This window comes from Diabrotica undecimpunctata, chromosome 10, assembly GCF_040954645.1.
Source record: "Diabrotica undecimpunctata isolate CICGRU chromosome 10, icDiaUnde3, whole genome shotgun sequence".
NCBI classification, from domain to species: domain Eukaryota; kingdom Metazoa; phylum Arthropoda; class Insecta; order Coleoptera; family Chrysomelidae; genus Diabrotica; species Diabrotica undecimpunctata.
Window position 1 is genome coordinate 58,501,965 of NC_092812.1, and position 27,856 is coordinate 58,529,820.

The 27,856-nt window shown below is 31.9% G+C and overlaps 1 protein-coding gene across 2 annotated transcripts; it reads right to left on the reverse strand.

Annotated features, from left to right (window-relative positions):
* Positions 1 to 5,094: 5,094 nt before the first annotated feature.
* Frmd5 (FERM domain containing) lies at positions 5,095 to 27,799 on the reverse strand. Of its 2 annotated transcripts, none has more exons than XM_072545684.1 (9): positions 27,573 to 27,799; positions 27,414 to 27,518; positions 25,042 to 25,261; positions 24,141 to 24,352; positions 22,406 to 22,570; positions 21,800 to 21,888; positions 16,006 to 16,211; positions 9,838 to 10,023; positions 5,095 to 9,546 (listed from the first exon to the last, which is right to left on the reverse strand). In XM_072545684.1, exons 1-9 carry the CDS (start codon positions 27,666 to 27,668, stop codon positions 9,113 to 9,115), a joined length of 1,713 nt encoding a protein of 570 aa, XP_072401785.1. In that variant the 5' UTR covers positions 27,669 to 27,799; the 3' UTR covers positions 5,095 to 9,112. The 2 variants fall into 2 exon arrangements, with proteins under 2 accessions (XP_072401785.1, XP_072401784.1); XM_072545683.1 differs by having other exon boundaries at positions 16,006 to 16,223.
* Between the last annotated feature and the right edge of the window lie 57 nt (positions 27,800 to 27,856).

The following is a 27,856-nucleotide window of genomic DNA, read 5'->3' on the forward strand; positions in this document are numbered from 1 at the left end:
TCTATTAAGCTCTTGAGTCGGCTTGAACAGTTCAGAAGTTCTTTTAAACTGTGGGTAATATTGTGCCTGGTAGTGTTGACATTCTGCGAGGATGTGCTTAACAGTAATAGGAATATCGTTGCAGTGGGAGCATAACTGTTGGTCTGTAGAGGACATAAGATGACCGTGTGTCAAACGTGTGTGTCCTATCCTCAATCTTCGTATTGCTATCTTCTCTTTTCTGTTCAGAGATGCTAGGGATAAATAGCTGTTAACATTAGGTTGTATTTCTCTGGGATCTTTGGTGATCCAAAGTTCCTGCCACTTGTCTTAGATATTCCTTTTGAATCTTGATTTTATATTTTCTTGGAGCTGTATGTTGTAGACGGGTAAGTTGGATGTAGATGCTTCGTTTGCAGCGCTGTCAGCCGTCTCATTTCCTTGGATGCCGATATGAGAAAGCACCCATATTATTGTTATTGAAGTCCTTCGGGAAGTGTGGAGATGGATCGATTCTAGTATTTTTGGCACTAGGTGATGTTGATTGAAAATATTTTCAAACGAATGAATTGCGGATAAGGAATCGATGCACAGAGCTACACTTTGATGATTGTCAAAAGCGAATTCGAGAGCTTTTGAAATACTGAAGAGTTCTCCTGAAAACATGCTACATTCGTTGGATATTCACAATTGTCCTAATACTGTACTGCCAACTCTATCTGCGTTTCGGGATGCATCGTTATAAAGCAACTTATCATAATGGAATGTATTCACAATATCCTTGAAAGCTTGTAGAAAAATGGTATTATTTGTTTGTTGCTTATTAAATTTACAGAGGGAAGTGTTTATAAAAGGAAGACCATGGCGGGGATTCTGATTTTATAGATGCAAGTGTTTGGAATAATTTTGTGTCTTGTCAGAAGGGTTGTAGGAACTGTGGGATTGAAAGTATACATCTGGGTGAGTCTACGAGTCCAGGTCTTAGCGAAGTCAGGAGATTAAATCAGGGTTAGTCGGATTCGATGAAATTCTGCTAGCATAAGATAGCAGTAGTTGCTGCCTCCGAAGGTAAAGGGAGAGTTCATGAAATTCACAACAGAGACTGGATCGAAATGTAACTAATTCTTGACTTCTGTAAAAAGTAATATTTCCATTTTTAAATACTTGTTTAGATCTATTTTTCACTTAACTTCTCTTAATAATTTAAATGTTTCTACTTATTTTAAATTATATAGCCTAATATATATATTCTTATTTATGCGAATTGTGTTTTCTTTTTTTCTACTGATATGTATGTATTTTGTCTTTCCTTCATTAATTTTTAGTTCTCTCAATTAAGGTTACGCTTCGATTTCTTGACTACTATTTTAAATGCTTTTCTCTCTAATTACCATTAATATCTACATACTATTTATTGGCTGTTCAACAAGTTTTGAGGTTCGATAAGAGAGTGAGTTGCTACTCGCCTATTTTTTTTTTTTTGTTATATGGTACACTATTCATATGAACTTATGTGCAGTTTTATTTCAATATATCAATTAATTCCTTGTTTACATGCCATTTAGTGTCGACGTGTCACATGTTTGGAAATCAAGTATTATGCAGGGATTGAATTTTTATTTTTGGAAGGAAATTTATGAACGAATGTTGAAAGTGTATAAGGACTCTTAGCCTTCAATTAGTATAGTAGAAAGATGGGTTGCTGAATTTAAACGTGGTTGTACAAGTCTTGAAGATGACCCACGTCAAGGACGTCCAAAAACAGCAACAACGCCAAAAATGGTCTAAAAAATACAGGGTATCATATTGGAAAGTCGAGTGGGTGCCGCATTCGCTAACGATGGAACAAAAAATATTCAAACGCGACTTTCTCAGCAACATTTAGAGCGTTTTTGAAGAGATAAAGGGGATTTTGTGCATCGATTACTCACTATGGACGAGACTTGGGTCTATCACCATAATCCTGAATCAAAACAAGAGGCTAAAGAGTGATATCAACCTGGTTCTTCGACTCCAAAAGGAGTTCCAAGGAGACCAAGAAGGTGTTAGTATCAGTTTTTTGGGATGCGAAAGGAATTTTGATTATGGATTACTGGCAAACTGGTAAAACAATAAATTCTAAATATTATTATAACTTTACAAATATTATTATAAACAAAATATTTAGATCACTTAGTTATTAAAACTGTTGTTAACCGTGTCTCTGGAATGTATATTTAATACTTAAATGCCAAAGGTGATAAAAAATTCGATGCATAAGATTTCAAGTTGCGGTAAAATTTTGGCAAATTGTATAAGGCGATATTTAATTCAGAGACTAGACTAAAACTCTTTTATTTCTGTATGCACGACCATTTGCCTAACAAGACTGCAAACATAGTGTAAAAAATTAATTCCCAGCAAACATATACGCATTAAATTATGTATATATTACATTAAGTTAATAGAAAATTTTAACAAACAAGTTTTTCAGTGATTCCAATCATTAATAAACAACCTGCATATATATATATATATATATATATATATATATATATATATATATATATATATATATATATATATATTAAGAATTTTTTTCGTATTTATCAAGATTATATGTCAAATACTAAAAAACTTTTATTTTTATTTCAATTAATAGTTGAAAAATAACTTGTTTTTTAACAGTTTTTAATTATGGAATTGACATCAACCAGCTGTTTGTAGACTTAAGATGCATTGAATGAAATTCAGTTATAAAGTCATTGGAAACTCAATTTCTACTGCACTGAAATTAGTGGAAGCAACTCTCTCCACGGTTGAGTGTGAGGTTAAGATGCAGAATGGAATATCAAGATACCTCCAGACACAGATAGGATTACAACAACATATCCTCCCTCCTCTTGAACATTTCTCTGGAAAAAGGCTGCAAAAAAAGGGAATCGTGGCTAATACCAAGTGGAACCATCATTAATATGACCATAAAAATAATAAAATAAGTTTTCATGTTTTTTTTATTTCCTGGAAGCCGTCAGTTCTACATCAGTCGTACTGCAGCTTCTTCCATTAACTATTATACGGTTCCTCAGGACTTTGACCGATCTGCTATGTATAAGCTCCCCGATGGACCTTTTATTTGGCCCAAGGCTCTTGTATTAAGGCGATATCGAACCCTTTCATAGCAATAAGTTCTGAGGATGCTACCTTACTAAGCTAAAGGTTCGCCTCTCTGCTCTTTCCTTCTACATTTTTAGTTATAGATTCAGGAGGGAATGCTGAGGCACGAGAGTGCGCCCACACCGCCCAAGGCTATGTTCCTCCAAAGTTTGCCAGCTCGTTGGAGCATCGTTTAGGCAATACTTTTCATCCTGTTTATCCTATGATTTTCCACTTTGTCCATAATCAAATATCCACTAATCGTTAAATCAATATTAATGAGATATAAAATGTATCTACGTGTTAAAATTTCAAAGTTATCAATAAGTATTTACAAATGTACTAATTTCCTATCAGAGGTTTCTTATTCTCCAGAGTTTCTAAATAGGCTAGCTGCCAGTTAACGCAAATGACAATAACCGTGACTTAAAAGTGTTCAAAGACCTTTTTATTTCTTGTGTAGATCTGTTCATATAACAAAAAAAATCTTTGACCTTAAACTGACTCCTATGGATTTCTTTTCATAGAGCCATGTACAAATACCGTTTATAGTACTCGTCATACAACACTAGAAAATGCGAAAGAAATCGCTAGCTTGGATGAAGACCGTCATATCTCAAAAAAAGTGAAAAATTTACTGTTAGTGAACAGATTTTAAATATTCTATAATATAACGTCATAAATTTAGTTTATGCCTATAACCGTGAGATGGTAGAAGTGTCGTTATTGTTAATCGAAAAGTCGGTTCGACATTTTGCACAATATTGTCACATTTTGAGATATGCTGTCCTTTCCCAAAAACACAATACGATAATACAATACTTTCTGAGAAGAATAATGCATTATTTTGAGTTGTGTCAGTCTTGTAAAGAAGTTGACGTTATGCTTAAAATGAGTTGTACAAAATTATTAGAACTTTTTGAATTTTTAAACCCAACTATTTACAAATTATTCCGACTAATGACGTTCTTAAAAAAATAATAAATCCAGTTGGAATTATTTCAGATTATAAAAATGTCTCAATGATTTATTGATAGACTCGAATTAAAGAAATCGGAAAGTTGGATCGTCACTTTGAACAATACTGTCATATTTTGGGATGTGCAGTCCTTTCTCAAAAACACAATAAGATAAAATACTTCCTGTGAAGAATATTGCATTATTTTGAGTTATGTCATATTGTAAAGAAGTTGAGGTTATGTTAAAATGAGTTGTAGTATTCTTTTGAGTTATGTCGGTATTTTATATAATTATTAGAACTTTTTGAATTGTTGAACCCAACTATCTACAAATTATTTCGATTGACATTTTTAAAAAAATAATAAACCCAGTTGGAATAAATTCAGATTATAGAAATGTCTCATTCATGCTAAAATTGTCTTCTATCAAAAACAATGAATAGAAGGTATTATGGAAAATTAAAGAAAGAATTTTCAAATAAAGAATTCATTTTTAAGTTTTTTTTTTTTAAATATAATTTGCTGAATAATGACAGTATTTTTAGTTCTTATTTTTATGTGACAAATATACATTTGTTAACAAACACGCAAAACAATTTTAACAAAGAAGTGAATTATCTCCAAACACTGAACACATTCTTTTTAAAGAACTTCACAACTCAAAACTTTTATGACCTAAAATAGGATTAAATGAGTTTGGGATAGGCTATAGCTTTTCGCAGGCTACTACACACCAAAGCCAATAAGCCTGTTCGCAGTTATGGGTAAAGTTTTATGATATTTTTAAAATTCATCAATTTTTTAAATGGCCGTTTCTGAAAATTCACATTTTGACATATGACGGTCTTTTTCCAAGGTAGCGATATGTTATATATGGAGGAGGAATTATCTAACGACAAATTCATGTGAAAATTTAATCTACCAATTTTTGATCTGAAAATCGAGTTAGTCTGTTTGCTGGGTAAATTTTTTAGGTCATGTTTTTATTCTTTAAATTGTATAAATAGATGGACAAGCATAATGTGTTTAATACGTTTATTCACAAACGTATTAAAGTCCACAAAAACCTATAATAAAATATAAATATACATCAGTTTGGGATGGCATAAAATATATGGTACAATAATAAAACTCAAAAACAAGATCTGAACTCTAAATCTATCCAATTAAATAAAATTCAGTATCTAAGGTGAAAAGTTTTTATTATGTGTTTCGTTATATTTGGAAAGCTTTTTGGAACATGTTAATCCGTAATTGAAATAGTTACAGATTATCTTTTTTAATCTACAAAGATCCCTCTACTAGTATCTATTAATAAAATTGAATAATAAAACTCTTAAAAAAAAAGGATAACTGCTGCATTTACAAACATTTGTGTAACATGTATTATAAATAAGACAAATAAACTTGCGATATAAATATTAATAAGAATCCAGATCCAGACCTGTACAGAAAACGGTCGGATGGATTACCTGCAATTTCGGTGTAATCGTACGACATTGAACACTGGCTACAGTCACCACTTCGCTAGAATTATCTAAAAAACTCCACCTATAGTAAAATTCCACTATTTGGAAGAGTGATTTCATCGTTTAAACACCGAATGTCCTTGAATTTAAATGTACTCAGCGGCCCCCATAAACTAACCGTTTAATTTGCGTTTTCTCATCAGAAATCATACAATGTATAATTAGTACATTTATTTGGGCTTCTCTATAGCAGACGTAACCACAAGATGCCGTACAGTGTAGCCGATTCTTGTTCACAGGTAGCAGTCATGGTCATACAAACCTGAATTCTTCGACGCAGCGATAAAAATTGATATGTTACATTTCATTCCCATTCCGTTTCAAAAACTTGACAACTTGGGAATTTGTAAAGCATCGTAGCGGTAATACCACCGCACCTGCCGAAGCAACAAACGTTCATTTACATAGGCGGTGCTGGCGGGAGTGTTTCTGTTGCCTTTTGTGATTATATTTTTTGCGGTTGAAGTTTGTGGTGATAATCCTAGTGTTATTAGTGTCGTTTTATAGTAAATTTTTAATTATATTCTGTGATTATTAAAATATAATGGACGAACAACCGAGTTGTTCCAAGAGGAGACAGCAAAATTTTAACGTCAGAAGAAAAGGTAGTGATACGATATGAAGGAATTAAATTGCATGATGCAGAAAAATGGCATGAAATATTAGCCAAGCGGTCGATATTTGTAGCAGTTTAACAAAAGTATCCATTAGCTGTATTTATCATGTGCCTAAAAATATGTACATCGGAAAATAAAAAGCAAGTAAAACGTAAAACTAGAGGTAGAAAAAACATTGTTTTGGATGACGAGTTTGGATTAACGAAGGCCATACCGTTGGAAAAGATTGGCAAGATTTAAATGTCAAAAGTAAACGCGAAGCATTTATAGAAGGCTGCTTTACAGGATTAAAAGCTTCATCAGGAAAGGGACGACGTTTAATCATTATCCATATAGGAAGTGATACAGGGTTCCTTGATGATGGTTTGCTTCAATATGAGTCAAGAAAAACGGAAGATTATCATGAAGAAATGACTTCCGAAGTATTTGAGCGCTGGTTTAAGAGAATCTTAACAAAATTAGAACCTGGTCAGGTCACGTCAATAGACGTTTTAGCGTAACTTCCGCGACAGCCGGGTAGCATCAATAAGCTTTCTGCAAATTTATTTGTTTTTTTATAGCTTTTTGTAACAATAAAACACTGAAAACTTTGTTTTTATTATAAATTCTTATCACTACAGCTGTTTCGGTAGAGTACCTTTCTCAAGTGATCTATTTTTGGTATGCATTTACACATTATAGTCTTTAACCAAATAGGTTGAGGAGGGGACAACTGTTTGTCTCAAGTTGGTTAAAGACTATAAAGTGGTTTCGTTAAAGACTATAAAATGTAAATGCATACCAAAAATAGATCACTTGAGAAAGGCACTCTGCCGAAACAGCTGTAGTGATAAGATTTTATAATAAATTTTGTGGAAGTTTCGAAAACAAAGTTTTCAGTGTTTTATTGTTACATAAAATGAATTTCCATCAAGTAACGGTCGAATCCATCAATTATAGCTTTTTGCTTATGGCATTCTGCATTTTTAGGGGAATAAGCCACAAAATATACTCAAATGTTTAATTTACTGACGTTTCGATCTGTATAAAGAGACCGTTTTCAAATATATAAATGATAGATATATTTATTTTTTATAACTTTTTGCTTGTGGAATTCTGTATTTTTAGGGAGAATTTTGAAAATAAGCCACAATATATCTATTTACATGGTTAATTTACTGACTTTTCGATCTCTATTCCAGAGACCGTTTTTAAAGTTAGAAAAAAACAAGAAAATAAATAATATAAGATTATATAAATAATATTATATAAATATATAATAATAAACAACTAAAATAAATGTAACTATCGTGTATATCTTTGAAAACGGTCTTTGGATATAGAGATGGAAACTTCAGTAAAAATCTGTAAATAAATTTATATTGTGACCTATTTCGAACAAATAATATTTAAAAAATATAATATAATTAACGTTGAAATAAAAGTGAGTGTACGCCACTGGATTTTCATACGTCTTTCCCCACTTCTCTGCCTTCAAACTATGAAATCACTCTTCCAAATAGTGGAATTATATTAACCAATTGAAGGAAGTACAAGTAGTAAATATATAGTGCAAATAAATCGGACCGTGAGTTTAATTCTCGTTACAATTAGTACCATCGCTAAACAATTTTTTTTTTAATAATTTATAAACTAAAAGTAAATTGCGTGCAGATATTTAAATAATAAACAGATGTTTTAAAGTGTATTCTGGACTACAATGCTGCTAAGACATCTTATCACAAAGAAGATGTAGGAGTAATTAGAGGAATGAGATTAAGATTCCAGTAGTTCCAAAAAGGTTCTTCAAAAACGAATGAAGTAAGTGCTCATCGCCAATGTGTTATGTATGGATAATAAGTACCCTGTCACTAGTAAACGTGAACGGAAAGAGAGACAGGGTCCAGTAGTTTTGACAGTTGTCATTCTTCTAGTTTAGAGAGTTTTGATGTTTCAGTTAGTTCTTTGTCTTAATTTTAATGGTGATCCCTGCTTGTTAGTCGTTCTTGAATAAATTTTCACGTCTTATTTATACATAATACAACGCAGAATTCCAGTTATAACACGAAGCAGTCATGAGAAAAATCGATAAAGCATCTAACATAATCAATGAAGTTTCTGTTACACATTCATTTCTAAAATGAATGAAGAAAAATTCGATAAAGTATACAAAAATGTAAACGCTAGAAAAGAACATCAAACAATTAAAAATCATCCAAACGACAGATCTATCACTAACTGAGGCAGAAAGGAACTCAGTAGACCTAGGTCCTATAGTGAAGCAACAATGAGCACATCACTTAAGATTCAAATTGTCACCGTTTGATGGGAAGTTGCCTCTGATAACATTTTGGAAGATATAGTAGTAAATACGTTTGTTAAAAGTTCGTTAAAGTTTTCAAATATAAGGAAACACTCGTTACCATGAAAATAAAATTAGATTATAGTGCAGAAATAGGTGCAACAAATAGGTGGTCAGAATGTTCAGAACATAATATAAGTAGAATATAGATCATTTCAAACAATTCATACTGCTTCATACATATAAAGTTCAAGATTTTAAACGTTTCATTGTCTATTCACTTTTCATTTATGTTACATAGAAAAGAGTTTCGATCACTTGTCGTTGTTGGAAGTAGCGTTGACAATTTAAACATATTTATCTATATAACTATAAAAAGAAAGCTAATGTAATTCAGCTATTTCTTAACCTTAGTAATTAAAAAATATCCTTAAGACCATTTACATTAAGTTCCTTGTATTCTGACCTGTACTAAATTAAATTGGTACTCGATGGTCACAGCAGAATGGGACTATCTTTTTTTAAATAGTTCTCTATGCAATCCATCCCCTGGATCACTCAAAAGTATTCATATAAATGAGATCTTATATAGTTATGCCAAGAAACCTGAGCTCAAAATAGAAGGCTGATTTTACTTCTCCAGTACTGCTTAATGGGTTCGTAAACTTGATATTTAAGCGACATTATCTCTGGAACATTTCTAACACTATTGAAAAACTCCCAGTCACTTTCAAGGACGATTATCGTAGATATAAGAGCCAATACCAAAACTATTACTAAAGAAGGTATAAAAGCTCCTAAAATATTAAACTTCTTGGGTTTTTTGACAGGTGGTGGGATTGACTGAGCTGCACAAGGTAAGTATATTCTTCCAGAGTCGACATGAGAATGCGATAAAGGCGTTGGACTCCTACTCGAGCGATGTGATGGATTAGTTGTCTCGTATCCTCTGTAATTGTCAACCAATTGGGACTCTGAAGAGGAGTGCTCGAACGAATCACGAAAATAATAATCGCTAAAGCGGTCCATTGAATCGTCTTTTAACACTAAAAAAGAAAAAAATTTGAACTTTTGAAAAAATATTGAACACCTTTTTTTTATGTTTTTCAATCCGATGTAAATTTTGCGAAATATTCGACCGTCCCGCTTCTTTCATTTTGGTACACCCGGTATAGGTACGCACACATCACGATTAATAAGTTTTCTATTTGGAAACTGTTCGATATATCGAGGATATTTTTAGTGTTTATACAATAGTTTATCGTATGTCGTCATTACTATAGTCTCAAAATCAATCAGGTTAAAAGATGATAACAAGAATAAAAAAATTTTCTCACCTGTAGTGCGTAATTTAGTAGCACCTATTGCTTCTTGATCTTCGGTAACAGTTTCTAAGGCAGCAACATCACTGTAGATTTGGGATGGGTTATTGTCCAATCCAGACAACAACCCAGTACTATTACTAGACTCCATTCGGGATCCACCCACATCTGAATGGCTTGATCTTGGCAAGCTACAATAGCCTAAGCATCGTGTAATTTTTATTGATCAATTCATATGGCAAAGAATATAAACTTTATTCATACTTAGTATAGTGAAACATTGAAATTTTAAAGATACATTTTCGAATGCATGTATACGGATAAAACACTGATAGACGAATTTGCCCCCTTTTACCTGAGATACAAGCTTCACAACAATCCGTAATTTGGCCAAATTTCTGTGTATTTTATTTATTTTCATTACTTGTATAACTTTTTTATATAAGGTACCTATTTTTTTCTGTAATTCCTCCATCTCAGCGCATGTTTCCATCATCCACTTTTCCTTAGCCTCTTTTACTTGTTCCTCATTAATTTTGTTCTATATTTACTTCTTTGTTCCATGATTTCCAGTATTTCTTCATCCAAGTTTGTGGCTTTCTTCTTTCTTTTGTAGAGTGTCGTTCTGTCTTTATAACAGAATATTTGATTTTGCTCCACATAATCTTCACATTCTCAGTTGTTTTCATTTCTAATGTTAATTTTTCATTTCTTGATTTATACAAGTTGAAGCCTAAGTACGTATTTCGTTTTAAATGATCAACTGAGTTTTCGCCTCAGAACTTTTGGATTTTATTATTTCTTTTAACCCGTCATGTTTTAGACTTGGAGGTTATACTCTATCTTCACCAGAGTAAGTCTTAACGGTTAGAAGGGAATCTAAATCTTAGGTTGATTAATATAAATTCGATCTGATCTCTAATTAAATTTTGTTCGTTATCCTGTGGTGATCTCCAGGTACTTCGGGTGTCATTTCCGGCGTAATATATCGTTTTATCCATGTACCCCAGTCAATATGTGAAAACATCATCGATTTCACGTAAAAATCTTATACAGGTTTTTGAAGGTTCTAAAAGGTATATGAAGGATAGCTGATTGCAAATCCTTGATGACGTACAGCTGATTTTGCTTTGTTTTTTTAATCTAGCTTACAAACTAATACTTTTCCTACAAAATTAAAAGATACCATTACAGTTCCTATTTTCAAATCTGGTAATATAAATGATGTAAAAAATTACAGACCTATTAGTATTTTAAATTCTCTTGCAAAAATATTTGAATCTATCTTATATAACAACTCATTACAACATTTTGTCAATTCTTTCAATCAATATCAACATGGATTTCTACCAGATAGATAAACAATTACAAACTTATGTATATTCACACAATCTGCTGCAGATGCCATAAACACTAAAAGGCAAATGGATATCTTCACTGATTGTGTAAAAGCATTTGATAGGGTTGATTATGGTTTGTTATTAGAAAAACACATTGAAAGGCACATTCAGCCTTTCAATTAATGCAGTAATTTTTCTGAATACATATCTAACAGTTGGTAGTGGAGTTGGTAATTCTTTCTCAGAGGAATAATTGGTAACGTCAGGAGTTCCTCAGGGCAGCAACCTAAGACCACTCTTATTTGCTTGCTTTATAAATGATCTTTCTAGATGTCACAAATTTTCGTCTTGCTTAATGCTGAAGATGATTTTAAGATGTTTAGAGTTGTAGAAAATCAATGTGATTGCCAACTATTACAACTGGACTTAAATGCAGTATTTAATTGTTTTCAGATAAATAGAATGGATCTAAATGTTGATAAATGTTCAGTGATGACCTTCACACGCAACAGGAACTTTATAGAAATGACTTATGATATAAATAATAAAGAATTTCCAAGAAAATCAGTGTGTAAAGATCTTGGTGTGAATTTTCAACAAAATTTGCACTTCAATGAACATTATCACATCACTACTGATAAGGCTTTTAGGATATTAGGATTTGTAATTATGATAAATAATCATCAGATAATGGCATCAACACCCAACAATAGAGCTAGAAACATCGGCCACCAATTCACGGTTGATAATTCTACCCCTGAAGTGGTGGACAAATTCACATACTTAGGCTCTCTGATCACCAAGGAGAACGTCATGACGGAAGAAATCAAGCGAAGAATAATCCTAGCAAACAAATGCTATTTTGGACTGAGTAGACATATGAGAAGCAGAAAGCCAAAAAACAAAAATAACCATAAACAAAACCCTTATACAACCAGTGTTGACATATGGGTCGGAGACATGGACCATTTCCAAGGCAGATGAAAATCTCCTGCTTATATTTGAACGAAGGATCCTGAGAAGAATATTCGGTGGCATCTGTGAAAATGGTGTTTGGAGAAGGAGGTACAACTACGAGATATTCACAGATATAAACATATATTTGGTGGTAAAGACGTAGTATCCTTTATCAAAATAGGAAGATGGGCAGGACATCTGGCAAGATCACAACAGAACAACCCTCCTAGAAGAATCCTTATGTCGCAACCTGTGGGAAGTAGAAGTAGGGGTAGGCCAAAACTCAGATGGAGGGATGGTGTAGATGAGGATGGTAGACAAATAGGCGCAGCAAACCGGCAACAGTTGGCAATGGATAGAACTGACTGGCGTAATAGACTTGGGAAGGTCGAGGCTCTTTTATAGGGCTGTAGCACCAATGATGATGATGAATTATGATAAATAGCAAAACATTTTAAGATGATAGATAGCATAATTAAATTATACGACTCCTTGGATAGACCACACCTCGAGTATGCTTCTGTAGTATGCGCACCTCATGCAGAAATAAATATAGATTTAGCTCAAAAAGGTACAAAAAAGATTTTTAAGATACCTGTATGTTAGAAAATGTAACTCTTATCATTACTTGGTGTCTTTCAGAAGTATGGTTGAAACTTTTAAATTTGTAGCACTGGAACAGAGACGGAGAATGCAAGCAATGCTGTTTGTATATGAGGAGTTTTTTTTACAAAACTGCATAAATCCACTTTTCAAAAATTTTCAGGAGACGTAAAAACTTGCTGCAGCTGTTGTACCCAAAATTATCGAAATTTCAGAGAACGTAATCAATTGAGGTTAGATTTAGAGAAATAAAACGTTCATTAACATTATTTTTATTGATTTCCATTAACAAAATATAGCTATGTGTCTGTTGGAGATATCGCGTTTACCTCTATTTTCTTTGGACAGCAGACCTTGATAGACGACCTTTGCAATCCACAGTAGTCGAGAGGCAGGTACACCCATTGAGAAAGCAAAAAACTTTTTACAGACAGGAATCATGTGTTTCTGTTTCCACAGAGACACTCGCACCACTTCCCCTTCTTCTTTGGGGCTCGAAAGCAGAGATATATTCCATCAAAACAAGATCTTGTTTCTCTTTACCCTCTGCCATGTAGACTGCTTGTCGATTAATTTTTATATCATCGTAGGATACCGTAGCACAACGAAGATTTTTCGAATTATGGGCACATGGTCTGGTCTTCTGTTTTAAAAACACTAAATGGGGATCACTATCGTTGTACTTCATAATTTTTGAACGCTCTCTCTTACTTGTTTTGATGGATCGTCTTTTTTTAGATCGCACCGATAAATTAGCAACAGTATCCAACTCAAAATAACACGCAAAACACAGAAACAACGTTGACATACAACGAATTCACAACATCCCGTCTCATCTAACGGAAAAGTACTGATAATCTCATACAACGTGGCATGGCATGGCTACTCTACACACTGTCAGTGCGACCCGTGAGTAGTTTTAGAACTAACGAATATTATATTTTGTTTCATGAGTCAACATCTAATTCTAGAGGATGCTTTTAAAACCAAACGAAAATAGTGGAGGGATAGTTCTGCAGGCCAGAGGATTTATGCAGTTTTGTAAAACAAAAACTAATTTTAATGGTTAGCTAAAGAAGGAAATAAGTTTTGTATAAAAAAAGAGTGAACATGGGGTAAAGGTTTTTAAGTGGGTTAATTAAGTTTTGTGGAAGAAACGTGATTGTTAGGCTCAAATTAAATGGGAAATATTAACTTTTAACACATTAAACTTATACACAAGATCTAAGGCAGACCAAACTCTCGAAATTCAACAAAAAATGTATTTTAGCCGGAAATGGATTTATGCAGTTTTGTAAAAAAGCTCTTCATATGTTGTCATGAATAACTTAAAATATAAAAATTTATTCTTCATTAACTACATAATGTTCTTTGTACCTAAGATTAACTTAAGGTTAAGTCATAGAGGGCTGTTTTTTATTTGTGAGACAGACTGCTCGCCCATAAACAGCATCTTAGTGGGTTTATCTGCCATAGATACACCGAGATATGGATGTCTTTATCTACATGTATATGTGTGTGTCTATATGTGTGCATGTAAAATTCATACTTATAATTACATTTTATTCTGTAAAATGTATTTGTTGTGTAAAAAGTGAGAAAATTCATTTTTTGTCTATAAAACGTTTTTTATATATTTTGTAGACAAAATATATAAAATACGACTTTATATGACTTTTATAGACAAAAATGGTTTTTTCAGTTTTTATGATTGTTAAAAAAAAAAGCAAAATCAGCTGTAAGTCTTAAAGGATTTGCTATCAGCTATCGCTCAGATACCTTTTAGAACCTTCAAACACCTAACATATAGTTTTTTTCAGTTTTTTTACTTTACTGGCCTAATGACCAACTTTTACCGAAACCTGGCCAGCGCATTTCGTTTATGCTTAATATTTCTAGGTTCAGTCTGTTAATTTCCTTAATCGTGTTGTGAGTCTTTCCTTGTTCGAATACATTCCTCACATTCCATGTCCCCAAATTTAAAAAGTACTTGGTGTCTATATAGTTATTTGCCACATTCGGGTGGCTCATCCTTGCGGGGATTCTTAGCACCCCTTCCGTAGTTTTCCTATCGTTGTCTGAGATATTACGCTGAATGAAAAAATATGAAATCGTTTATAAATCTGCAGTAGCTAGGTCCTGTAATGAAATAACCAGCAGACCCAGGGGAGAGAAAACATACTATTTCAAAATCTGGGAGAATTCTGAGAAATTCTAGTGGAATGAGGAAGGAGAAGTCTGAATAACCTTCTTAGTTATTTTTGTAGCATATACAACATTTCTCTTTGGCAAATTATATTATTTTTAAACCAACAATTGTGGCAATCATATATCAGTGGTTCTAAAATCTCATAGTTTCACTCTAATTTCCGTTTTTTTAGCCTTTCTGAGATAATAGATAACTAAAACTCCTTTAAGTGTACATTATACATATTAAATTTTAGTTTGGCTTAAAAAATTTTCAAATGCAGCCAATTTTATACCCAGTTTAATTGCTTATCTCCGATATTTAGTAGGACTATTAGTTATTTGTTACTTTATCGTTGATTTCTCTACTTTAAACTATTTTCAAATGTTAGTTAACACTAAGAGCTAATGATGAAATAATCTACTAAATTAAGAGGTAAAAAAAACAGTTTATCTACAAAGGAATCCTAAAAACTTTGCTAAAATTAATTTATATTGAGTTACAACGCTCTAATTGCGGCCTTGGCGTAACAGTCATTCTAGAAGCCGAATTAACCACTTTGACAGTAAAGTTTTCGGACTTCTTTATCGGTATTTGAGTTGAGTAAGATGAGTTTCAATATGTATGGTGTAATAACCTTCTTATCTTCTCAATTTGTACAATTCCTGGGTTGGTTCTCGTGTGCAGAACAACCACCGAATATCATCATCTTCTTGATCTATCAAAATGGGTGCTGCTAATGTTTCTGAATCCATTAAAAGACCACTTTTCACTTCACAACTTTATAAACGACTACCAAAACGCCAATGGCAGACGATTTAAGCAAAACATGTAACCGTAATGGCTAGCAGTCGTTGATAGACGTGACGGCGAGCCGCAAACGCTGGCCGTCGAAACGAAATCACACCTATACAGTATATTTTATAAAATAATGTAACAATTACACCAAGGGCCCACAAGTGCTGATGACCATTTAAATATACATTGTTTTTCCTTTTAAATATACTATTAATACATTTTAATTGAACTATCAAAGTTTGTAGGACTCCTCGTTTGAAAAATAGCTTAAAACTAAATTCTAAACGCTCTATTTACCTAAATGAGGCTGTAAGGGTGTAGATGGAGTAGCAGGTACACTAGAGGCTTTTCTCCTAACACTAGAAGAGCGCTGAATGTTCGGTTCCTCCCTAGACGGGGAACCACTATCTTCTAATATTTCTTTTTCTGTTCTACCAGTGTATTTGAACTTAGTACCCCAGGAAAAGAATCCTCCTCCGGTTACCACTGATGGGGCATCAGAGCTAGTTGGCAAACTAATATAATAATACTCTTTTTTAAACTAGCGAAGCTACTATTGGTGCTCTGGTGGAAACTAATCTTTATTACAAACAAAAATTATTTGAATCTAGTTTCAACATAAAAGCATAATCGTTAAATTTGTTATTTATGTTCATTATGTTATGATATATGTAATCAAGCTTCCAAATTGCACAGTCAAATCAAAAGTGTCTAAAAGTTAGGCTGTATAAAATTATAGATTTTTTATACTTAAAGAAGTGATTCTCCAACAGAAAGTAATCTAAACATTATGTAACAGCTCTCTTCCTTTCACCTGATCACTTCTGGTATTAATATAACGCATTTTCAATTAAAATTGTGGTTTAATCTCATTAAAAATAGATAACATTGTCCAAGTATATGGCCTATAGAACCCATATGTTTGACATTTGATTTTGTACCTCCCATCCGTATTTTCTCTTATGCCTCTTTTCTTCTTCATCGCGTGCCATATCAGAATTATTAGGACTTGGCGATCGCCTTTGCGAAGGCTTCTCAATCTTCTGTCACATGGAATAATTGTATTCTATTTGGAGAAACCTGCTTTCTTCCTACACCAATCCTATCTTCAATTTTGCCTTTAAGAACCAGTTGCAATATTCCATATCGATTTCCCATCAATATATGTCCCAAATAAGACATTTTAATAGTCATGGGAAGTAACGATGTTCCCAAGACGTTCTTTGGTACAGGTATCTAACAACTGCTTTTGATAACACAAGAAAATAGCTTCAGAGCAATATTACGAAACCGTTATGGGCACAGCGTTATTAAAAATTTTCGGAAATTGGAAATTCTTTACGAAAAACTGGCACATTGTCAAAATGCAATCAAATTTTTACGAAGATGTAGAGACAATACACTTTTTAATCGTTAAATGATTTAGTTTGATAATATAGGCCTTTCTCTTCAAATCTTTCTGATATTCTGATATAAACAATTTAAATTCTGCAATAACTATTACAAAAACTGCAGTGTAGCTTTTTGAAATTTTTATAGAAGAATATTTGTGATATTGTCGCTATTTTCACGCGAAATTTTTTGTGATTTTTAGAATGTTTATTAAAAATTTTTTAAAAATCGACTTTTGAAGCTATATTTGCAATAATTAAGCAACAAATTAACAAAAATGACTTTATAGTCGGTTCGCTATATTTACGCGGGTTTCGGATTAACAAAATTATGCTAATGACTCATTGATAACCAGTTGCAGTAAACGACTTCCCAGAAAATTAGGTAAAAACTGCATTAATGGTCATATTTTAAAATACATTGAAATAACATTAGGGTAGGCATAAATTTGTTACAATATTGCAGTTGAATTGATTCTTTGCCAATGTTGACATTGTATGTTTGGTGGAAATATTTAAAAATGATTAGACGTGTGTTAGATGTAGATAGTCTAATTTGTAGTGTACATAAGTATTTTACGGATGAAAAAGAAAATGGGGGTCCTTTAAAATCGGTAATGTCTGTTCGCGTATATGATGCTCTAGGAATTAGTGAAACCAAACTAAGAGGAGTATTACAAAATCGCAATAATGAACGGCCGAAAGAAGATCACCGAAAAACTCGCCTATCATTGAAAACGAAAGATATTCCAGATGGAAAAAAATTTGAAATTCGTGATACCATTTATCGAATGCGAGCCAACAAGGAACATGTGACCTTAAATACAATTCTCTCGGAATTAAAAGATAGAAAATTTGACGAAATTGGCAGAACAAGTCTATGGCAAGTGATACATAATTTGGGTTTCAAATTTCAAAAGGAGGATAACAGAAAAGCCCTTTGTGAAAGAAGTTCTGTTGTGCATAAAAGAATTAACTTTCTAAGAAAATATTCTAAATTAAAAGAAGAAAGGGCAAATTTTATATATTTAGACGAAACATGGATATTTTCTAGGGTGCAACCAAGAGAATATGGCAAGATGATAACGTAAAGTCTATCAAACATACTGATGGAAAAGGGAAGCGACACATAATTTTACATGCAGGAGGGAAATCGGGTTTTATAGAAGGTGCTAATTTAATATTTTCATCTAAATCAAAATCAAGTGACTATCACGATAATATGATCACAGAAATGTTTGTAAAATGGTTACATGAAAAACTTCTCCCAGGTTTAAGTGAGCTCAGCGTAATTATTTTAGACAATGCACCTTACCATTCTGAAGTATTAAACAAAAGTCCAACGAATTCTTGGACTGTTAATAAAATTAATGAATGGTTGACAAAGGAACATATACCATTTACACAACATATTTTAAAATCAGAATTATTACGCTTGGCAAATATCCACGCAAAACCAAAAACCTTTGTTGTGGATCAGATTATTGAAAGTTACGGTCATCAAGTTTTACGTCTGCCACCGTATCATTGCCAGTTTAATCCCATCGAATATATATGGGGAATAGCAAAACAATATTATGACAACCATATTGGGCCTAACGGTTATAGCGACGACGCAGTTCGGGAAACTTGGCGAAAGGCACTTTCAATTGAAACTCCAGAAGTGTGGTGCAACTGTATATTCAAGTGCGAGAAACTAATAGAAGATTGGTGGATTCGTGAAAATAAAATAAACGAAATAAGTCCAATCATAATAACAATTAATGGTAATGACAGTGATGATGATGACGATTATGATAGTTTTGATGATAATGACTAATTTTCATTTTTGTTGGCAAGTTAATTTTTTTTATTTTTTATTAGAAATTCTCTCCATGGAACAAATATACATAGACCATATTTTCTGTGTGAAGTGTAATATAAAATTATTATTAGGTTTATATTAGCCACATTAGACTACATTAATGAAGTAATTCTCCTTATTATACTGTCAATTATATAAAAGATTTTCCATTATTATTTAATTAAAAAAAGTTATGGATTATTTTTCATTTCATTTGACCAGTTGATATTTCCCCAAAGAGCAGGTAATTAAAACTGGGTACTTACAATAAAAATTTTAATCCGAAACCCGCGTAAATATAGCGAACCGACTATACCAACTCTCATTTAAAGCATTTTCTATACTTTTTCAATAAAATTGTCACTTTTCCATATAACTTACCGGTCTTCCTTTCTAGTATTTAAAATCAAATAGCGATCTTACATTGTTTATATGTTGATAATAAGTAAAACATGACGTTTGATATTTTGCATACTTTTCTTACTACATATTGTTATCACCAGATTTATTAAAACCAGTTGTTAGATACCCAATCAAAGATTGTCACCAAAAAGCCTTTTTTTTGCTAATTTCTTTGGTGTATTAGTAATTCTCTATCTTTGTTGATCCTCCTTAGCAGTTCCTCGTTAGTTCTATAAATGCACATTTCTAATGCTTCCATTAGGTTCATACTTGATACTTTTCGGGTCCCCAATTTTGCTCTATATAAGAAAACAGACCAAACATAGCACTTAATAATTCTTTGCCTTAGTTCTAAACTCAGATGGTTATTGCAAAGAAATGTCTTTATTTTCAGAAAAGTGGTGATAGTTTTTGCTATTCTGCGTTTTACTTCTATGTGTGGATTTAGTTGGTCCGTTATGGCAGTTCCCAAATATGTAATTTTGTGAATTTTTTCAACTTGGACTCTTACTTACTTACACTTAATTGAGGATCTGCATCTGGATGTGGCTTACGGCCTCTTCTCTATCTTTTTTAATTTCGTTATTTTCAATAAACATGGCTATTTGTTATTAATAGTGATTTACCAGTATTATTTGTTTTAAGCCATCCATTCATGTTTTTTTCCTCTCTGGAAACCGTCTTGTATACACCGATCGTACTGCAGCCAACTGGCTTATTCTATATCTTCCATTAACTATTATACAAGTCTTGGGAACTTCGTCAGACCGGCTATATACAAGCTCTACACCAACACCAGATGGACCTTTTCTTTGGCCCTAGTATACTCAAGGCGACATCGAAACCTCCCATAGCAACAGTAATGCTGAAGATAATTGTAGGACCCTGATTGGAGTCATTAAGACCTATTTAGAACAGCTACTGAGTTCAAGGCTGTTGTCACCTCTCTGTTTATTCCCTCTACATTTTGTCCCCTTCTCAGCCATTTTGTCTCATGTCCATTTTATTCCAAGAAGTCAGGACAAAATGCTATCACAAGCAGAAGTAGTCGCAGCACAAATCTCACTGTATGATGAGTCAGTTGTAGTGGAGCTGTCTGGTGATTTTTAGCATGCTGTGGATGTGCATGTGTGCCTGGATATTTTGTGTGCATGTGTACGCGCGTGTTTATGTATGAATGGTGTGTCCATTCATTTCAGTTTGTTGTTTTTTGCATCCATTCGCTTGATGTCATCAGTCCATCAGGTTTGAGGTCAGCCTCTACTTCTCTTGCTCTTGGTCGTCATACAATCATTCGCTTCGTCCAACGGTTATCTTCCATTCTTCCTATGTGTCCTGCCCAGTTCCATTTTAACATGGCAATCTTTTGGATTAAATCTCTTACTTTTGTTCATCCTCTTATTTCTTCATTGGACTTGTGATCGCTGAGCTTAGTGTTGAGCATTCTCCGTTACATAGCTCTCTGAGTCACTTGAAGATTGTGGACTATGTTGTTGTTAAAAGCTCATGTTCCAGTTTCATATGTCAGTCCCAGCAGCACATACTGATCGAAAGTTTTTGCCTTTAAAGTATTTGGTAAGTTTGATGTATGAATGTGTGTCGTGTTAAATCAACAAATCCGCAGTTCATAATATAGCTTAAGTCCCTTATTTATGTGTACCTTATTTATTTACATACACGAAGGACGTTCTCTATTAGACACTAATATTCGTCGTGTTGGGGATGAAAACTTCCCCGCACAGTCTGTTCTGCTTTGTGTACAGCCGGCCACGGAACTCACGGTCTCAGATCGGCACGAATCCATTCATGTGCTTTTAATTCTTATTTTTATAGAAGTTTATCTATGTTCTTTTTTCTTAGTGTTTTCTTTCCTTTTTCAATACTCTATATAAAATAATTTTGTTTTTCACCGTTTTTTCTAACAAATGTGAATTTAACATATTTTTGTTCAGTAATTATCTCTTCTGAGATCTATAGTTTGTCTTCTTTTAGTGTTTCTTGTAATGTTCTCTTGTACGGACTTTTGAAAGCCTTAAGATCTGTAGCTTTTACAAATAACCAGACTATAGAAGTTTTTTATAAGTCACTGCGTGTCCTCTTACCTATCCAGGCCCATGCAATATGTATCACTCACAATAGAACCGAGTTTTGTTCAAAACTGCTCCCACTCATTTGGTTTGTCACACATATATTTCCATAGAGCCATTTTTAGCAATTATTTTAGTTTTGGAGGGACGCATCGTTTTTTAATTAATTTCAAAGCAAAAAAAGTTTCCCAATATAATCTTATACAGTTTACTAACAGTATTATATTTTGTCAACTGTTGTATTACTATTATCATTACATTTTGAAATTGTATGAGTTGTTTTTGTTTGCAATATTTCTAAATGATTTTAAACTAAATGCAGTGCTTAACAAGTGTGCTAAATAAATATCAAAGAGTTAATAACTTACGTAAAAAATAACATCTGTTCAACGGCGCATCTCCAAACATGTCTACATGCTTGGCCTGAAGGGCACTTGAAGCCTACTGTATGTTTTTTCTATAAAAAGTAAATGATAGCTAAAAATATTTTTTCTATACATACATACTCATAGACAAAAAATTATCCTACCAAAAATTTTTCTAAATATATATTTATGTATATATATGTATATATTTTATATACCTACATGTATTTCAGTTATAAATATCTGGAATATTTTCTGTGTATTGTAATTTATCACAGTCAATAATACTTAGTGATAGCATACATCGAGGTAGAACCAATAATGTAACAAATTACAAATATTGTGTATAGCATAGTTTCGAAATTGCAGACACTAAATTCCAAGAAATGATGATGACATTCTGAGTTATTTTTAATATTTTACTATTTGACTGTATGTGAATTATTAATTAGAAATTGATAAATTATCTATAATCACAATCTGACAACAGTGTTTAAATAAAAGAAAATATCTCAATTTGATCAATGTTTTTAATAAAATTCTCAAATTAACGGAAAATTTTGGGAGGATATTTCTGCCGGTAACTAAATATATATTTGAATATCTTACATCATTGTAGTTAAGATGAATTATAAAAACCTTTCCCTCATAATTAATTTTCTGTATGTCAGGCCATCTAAAATGATGTGTCTTTCTGCTGCCCTGAAAGGTTAAAATTCCACTATAATTGATTCCTAGGTAAAGTTGACTTCTCTTTTGGTCCTGCAACAATCCCTTTTGAATAAAAAAAAATAGACAACTGTTCTACACGTCGGGTGTGCCAAACCAACACTAAACAATATTGCCAAAAGATAAGTTACAGTTTCTCTTCTTCAGTAAATAACACAAAAGCTGTTCACATTAATGTACTCATTCAGAGATGCCCCATAAAAGACAATGGAAAAGTTTTAACATCATAAACTTATATATTGTTATAAAACATAAGATTAATACATATTAAACCTTTATTTATTTTATATAACCTTTGTTAGGTCATATGGATGTTTAGATAATTGATCCTCAAGAGCTATGCAACACTTGTAAGAGCTATATACAAGACCTATTTAATGACAATCGTCCAATAGAAAAAAAATAACAATGGCAGTACAAAAATTCTTACAGGAGCAATCATACTCGAATCAGAAATGGAATATGCCATAACACATCTTAAAAATAGAAAAACACCTGGCCATGATAACATATATGCTGAAGTTGATGGATATGAAAATCCTGTGTGAACTTTTCAACAAAATTTATGACAGCGGGCACATCCCTAGGGGTTGACTAAAGTCAATATTTGTTGCTATTCCTAAGAAGCAAAGAGTTGCGAAGAACACAGACCTACTAGTCTCATGAGCTATGATCTTTAAGAAAGCATTTCTTAATAGTATCCGAAAATATATAAAAGATGTGAAGAGATTAGTGGAGAATTGCTCTTTGGTTTTAAGCGTGGATTAGGTACGAGAGAGGCACTATTTTGTATGCAACTCCTGGTATAAAAGGGATACAATCGGAGAAAGGATGTATTCATTTGTTTCAAATTCAATAAATATCTCATTTGGCCAGAGGTGTCTTTAAATAAGATTTCGTGTGGTTAAGTTTTATGTCTGGCCAATATTATTGTATGCTGCAGAGACATGGCCAATAAAAGTAAAATCAATATATAGAATTGAAGCATGTAAAATGTGGATTTTCAGAAGACTACTTAAAATATTGTGGATCGACTGAGTTCCCAATGAAGAGGTGTTGCGATAGGCTGAAGTAGACAGAGAACTGATGAATGAAATAGTGCAAGGTTTATTTGGGACACATATCAAGGAACTCTCTCTTAAAACATGTACTCACAGGCAATATTTGGGGTAAAAGAGGACTTGAAAGAAAATTACATTCCTGGCTTAGAAACATACAAAACTGGTGTGATATCCAAGATTCTGAGTCCATTTTCAATAGCTGGGGAGGGACCTTAGAATAGTTGATTAATGCAGCAACTGACTCAAAATTAATTAATGCAGCAATTGACTCAAAATTAATTAATGCAGCGAAAGAAAACAGCTGGAATCAAAGTAAGCAAATATAAGTAAACAATGTAGAACATGTAGTAATAATATGATAATGTTTGGAGATGATGTAAAAGTTTAAAAGGTACTAATAAAAATAAAACAAAATAATTCATGACAATGAATCAATCTTAAAGATTGGATGATAAATCTAAACTCTAAGTTAAAAACAAATATATTAGAATGCTATCAGAAATAAATGACTACATATTGTTTATAATTGCTGTGGCACACCCCCACCTACTCACTTTTACTGGATGAGGGTCAACACCATATGTGTCAAGTTGACAAGCTAACTTTAAAAAAGCTGTTTCCACTTGGCTCTGACTTTGACCTTTTAACTGCTTTTGATGTATTTCCATTGCTTTGTCTTCTATTGCTTCAGTTTGTTTTAATAATATTTTAAGATCAGAAACATAATTGCCTAAATGAATCTCAGGGTCATAATCACCAAATTCGCCTGAAATTGTAAAAAAATCTTCGGAAAATGCAAATTTTTAATTTAATGGACTGTAATCAAAGAATTAATTTTTGACCCCAATTTTTTAAGTTGTTAGAGTATTTACAGAAATCTACAATGTGTTTTATCTACAGTTGCTTTTCTAAAGTAAGTTTTGATGTAACATTCTCGAAAAAAAAATTATGCTCTATTGAGCAAAACAGTTTTTGGAACAAAATAATAATCATACTTAAAAAAGCATACTTTATACAGTATGTCCCATGAATATTGAGACATAGAATAAATGAAGATTCTCTGCTAAAAATAAGATGTTTCAACAAAAATGCTTTGGGAAAATGGTGCTTGTTTAAAAAATATGGAGTGAAAGTTGAAAATTAAAAAAATATTGACCATATTCTTTATCACTCAGTATAATTTTCCTAAAACTCTGCCATTGTCGGTCCCACGTTCCAGAGGATACAAGAGAAATGTGAATGATTAATAGATGGGTCTCAGTGGCATCATTAAATATCAAGAAATGGCCTAGTCAAGATTTACACCTTTAAAATTAAACAAAATGTAACAAAAAGCAATGGAATTAATTAGATAGTACTTAGAACTGTTCTTGTAGAAATTTGTTTTCAAATTTGCTACAAGATAGAGGAAATTATAAAATTTACAAATTTAAAGAATATTAAAAAAAATTGTACCTTGTAAAATCAATGCTGATAACATAGCAGCTTCAGTTGGACCACAATACAATCGACCATGCAATAGGTCCCGTTTTAGCTGTAGAAATATTTGATATCTTGTAATTTCTTCTTTAAGTCTAAAGGGATCAGGAGGGTAAAACTTTACCCTAAAACTGAATAAAACTGGATCAAGATCTTTTACTTGCTTACAAATGGATTTTCCCAGATCCAACCAGTGCTAAAAGTATGAGAATATTAATTAGTAAGGCAGGTAGAATGTGGTAAGTAATTCTTCTTTGAGTTTCTTATCAAGCTCTTAAGTTCTATGTTGTTAAATTAAGTTCCTACCAGAAACAAGAAAGATAATTACTTACAGATGAGTACAGATAGAAATATATTGTAGATGGTCCACAAGGTAAAAATATTTAATTTGCTTTTAAAAATATATTTTAATAATTTTGTTTCTTTGGTTTTTTTGACTATGGGTATTATATAATTATATAGTATATATTTAGACAATAAAAGATTGATCATAATTATCATACTCATAATTAGCAGAGGAAACTAATATTGTAAATATATACAAACTTTTAAATAATTAGTTTAGTCTTTTGAAAATGTGTGTGAATGGAAATTTTCTAAATATTTTGAAGGACATGTTTGACATATATTTAAGTTAAACTAGCTAAATCTAAACATATTTTCAGTTGAAAATTCATTGGAGGTGACAATTTATAATAATACAATCTACAGATGTAACTGAAAATAATTTGTAATAACCTGACACTCACATTTTAAAATCACAGAGATAAATACTTTATTATAAATCAAAGCCTACTACTCAATAACTGCTCAACCTACTGAGATCAGTTGACAAATATTAGTTAGTTAGATTACTTTTTCTAAGCATTCCCATGAAATTTGATGCTGGTTATGAAACTAATGGCCACTATGAATTTTAAACTTGACAACAAACAATTCCTGCTTGAAAAATTTGCCCAGATTTTGTTCCAACTTCATCTCTAAGAATTTCTATATAGTTTAAGAGTGACATATTTTTCACATTTCATATTACAACTTATCTTTGTGATAAATTCTTCTAAAACACTATATTTTTTGGCATACTGACTGTTGTCACAAAAAGATAGAGAGAGTTTAAGTCCATAATTTAATCATTGCATATGTATTTGTCAGTTTAATTTAAAAATTTTAAAAGCTGAAAGTAATATGAATAAAACAATTGTCAGTCAACATTCTCAATTCTTAAGTCAAAATATTCAAAACAAACATTTTCATATTTTTATTTTTCTTCCTAGAAAATTAAAAGTCAGGTATTTTTGTAGTAAGTTAAAAGTAAGGTATTTTTCCTTTTAGCTTATCTTACTCCCATGTAGAAAAGTTATGAGTTACAAGGGTTTTTAGTAGAAATTGAAATTTGTATATATTTATAGTAGGATAAATTTTAATACACCTGTCTTATAGACACTTTCAAGATATTTTTGTTATTATTTAAAACCAATACTATATATATTTATAATATTGCCTTGTGTTCCTAGGTTACTAAAACATCTATCCCCATATAAATTAGGCTCCTAAACTACTATTTGGTGTGAAATCATGTTATACAACTGATACTACAAAATTTTCACATGGTAAACAATTTTTATTAAAAGTTTAAACTAAAAAACAAAACAATATAATTTAAAACTATTAAATTTATTTCCCATCACTAGTCATCATTGAACCAAGACTTAACACAAATAATATCATTACAAACTCATTTTTTATTAGCTTTTCTTTGTAAGTTTTGCACCATATTATTTTAGATAATAGATTTGCTTGGTTTGCTCTAGTATAAGATCCTCAGTCATTCCATTGGTATTAAAACTTACAATCAGGTATATCCCTACACTCAAATTATAGTATTGAATTATTTCTAGATATATTTGAGCAGCTTCAGAGAACTTCTTCTTGAACTTTGAAGTGTAACTTACATATTATTCTCTTAAATCACATTAGCTTTTCAAGAAGTTTGAAGTTCTATCCATTCAGATATTTGTAAATGTTGATACATTTTTCTCTAATATACTACTTATATCAATTTGTTTAAAATGACATTTATATTTAAAAGTTAAACATCATACATAAAATGTCTTAAATGATGAAAAATCAAAGAAAATATCTTGTAAGAAAATGGGAATATTCCCCAAACTTTAATTTACTTTTATGCTATGTAAGTGATTTGTGAAGCACATAATAAAACCCTGGTGTAACATATAAAGGTTTCCAGTTTTCTGATGATAAAATAACAGATATCTACTGTATAAAACACTGCCTTATAGGGGGATATATGTATTGTCATAGAAAAATGTTATTTGGTGTTTTATTACTCTCTGATCTTGATTGTCCACATAGCGTAATCCTAAATAGTCTTGTTCTATGAGATTAAGCTGTTGACACACATATTCTAATATATATATTCCTTTATGTTGAGGCTAAAACACATACTCTTCATTAAAAATGTATGTTGTATTATAAATTTAACTTACCTTATATTCACACTCTAGGATTTCTGTATCTTCAAGGAGCCTAACAGTACACTTATAAACAATATTGCTGTCATGTTTTGAGCCAAACTTTAACATTTTTCGAATATTTCATATGTGTTAAATTATAGAAGAAATAATTCTATAACGTTTAACGCAGAATTTATATATAAAATTTAAAAATAAACAACAACCAATTTTAGTACATTTCTCTGATGTATGAACATATTTCTTCTTTTTAACTAAAAATTTGACAGATGTTTCAATGTCATAATAAGAGAGAAAAG

Coding starts and splice junctions, on each gene's coding strand:
- Frmd5 (XM_072545683.1), bottom strand. CDS start 27,668: ATGTTAAAGTTTGGCTCAAAACATGACAGCAATATTGTTTATAAGTGT. Junction 27,519..27,572: donor TCCTAGAGTGTGAATATAAG/GTAAGTTAAATT, acceptor TATGTGTTTTAG/CCTCAACATAAAGGAATATA. Junction 21,889..22,405: donor TTCATCTTAACTACAATGAT/GTAAGATATTCA, acceptor TACTTTTTATAG/AAAAAACATACAGTAGGCTT.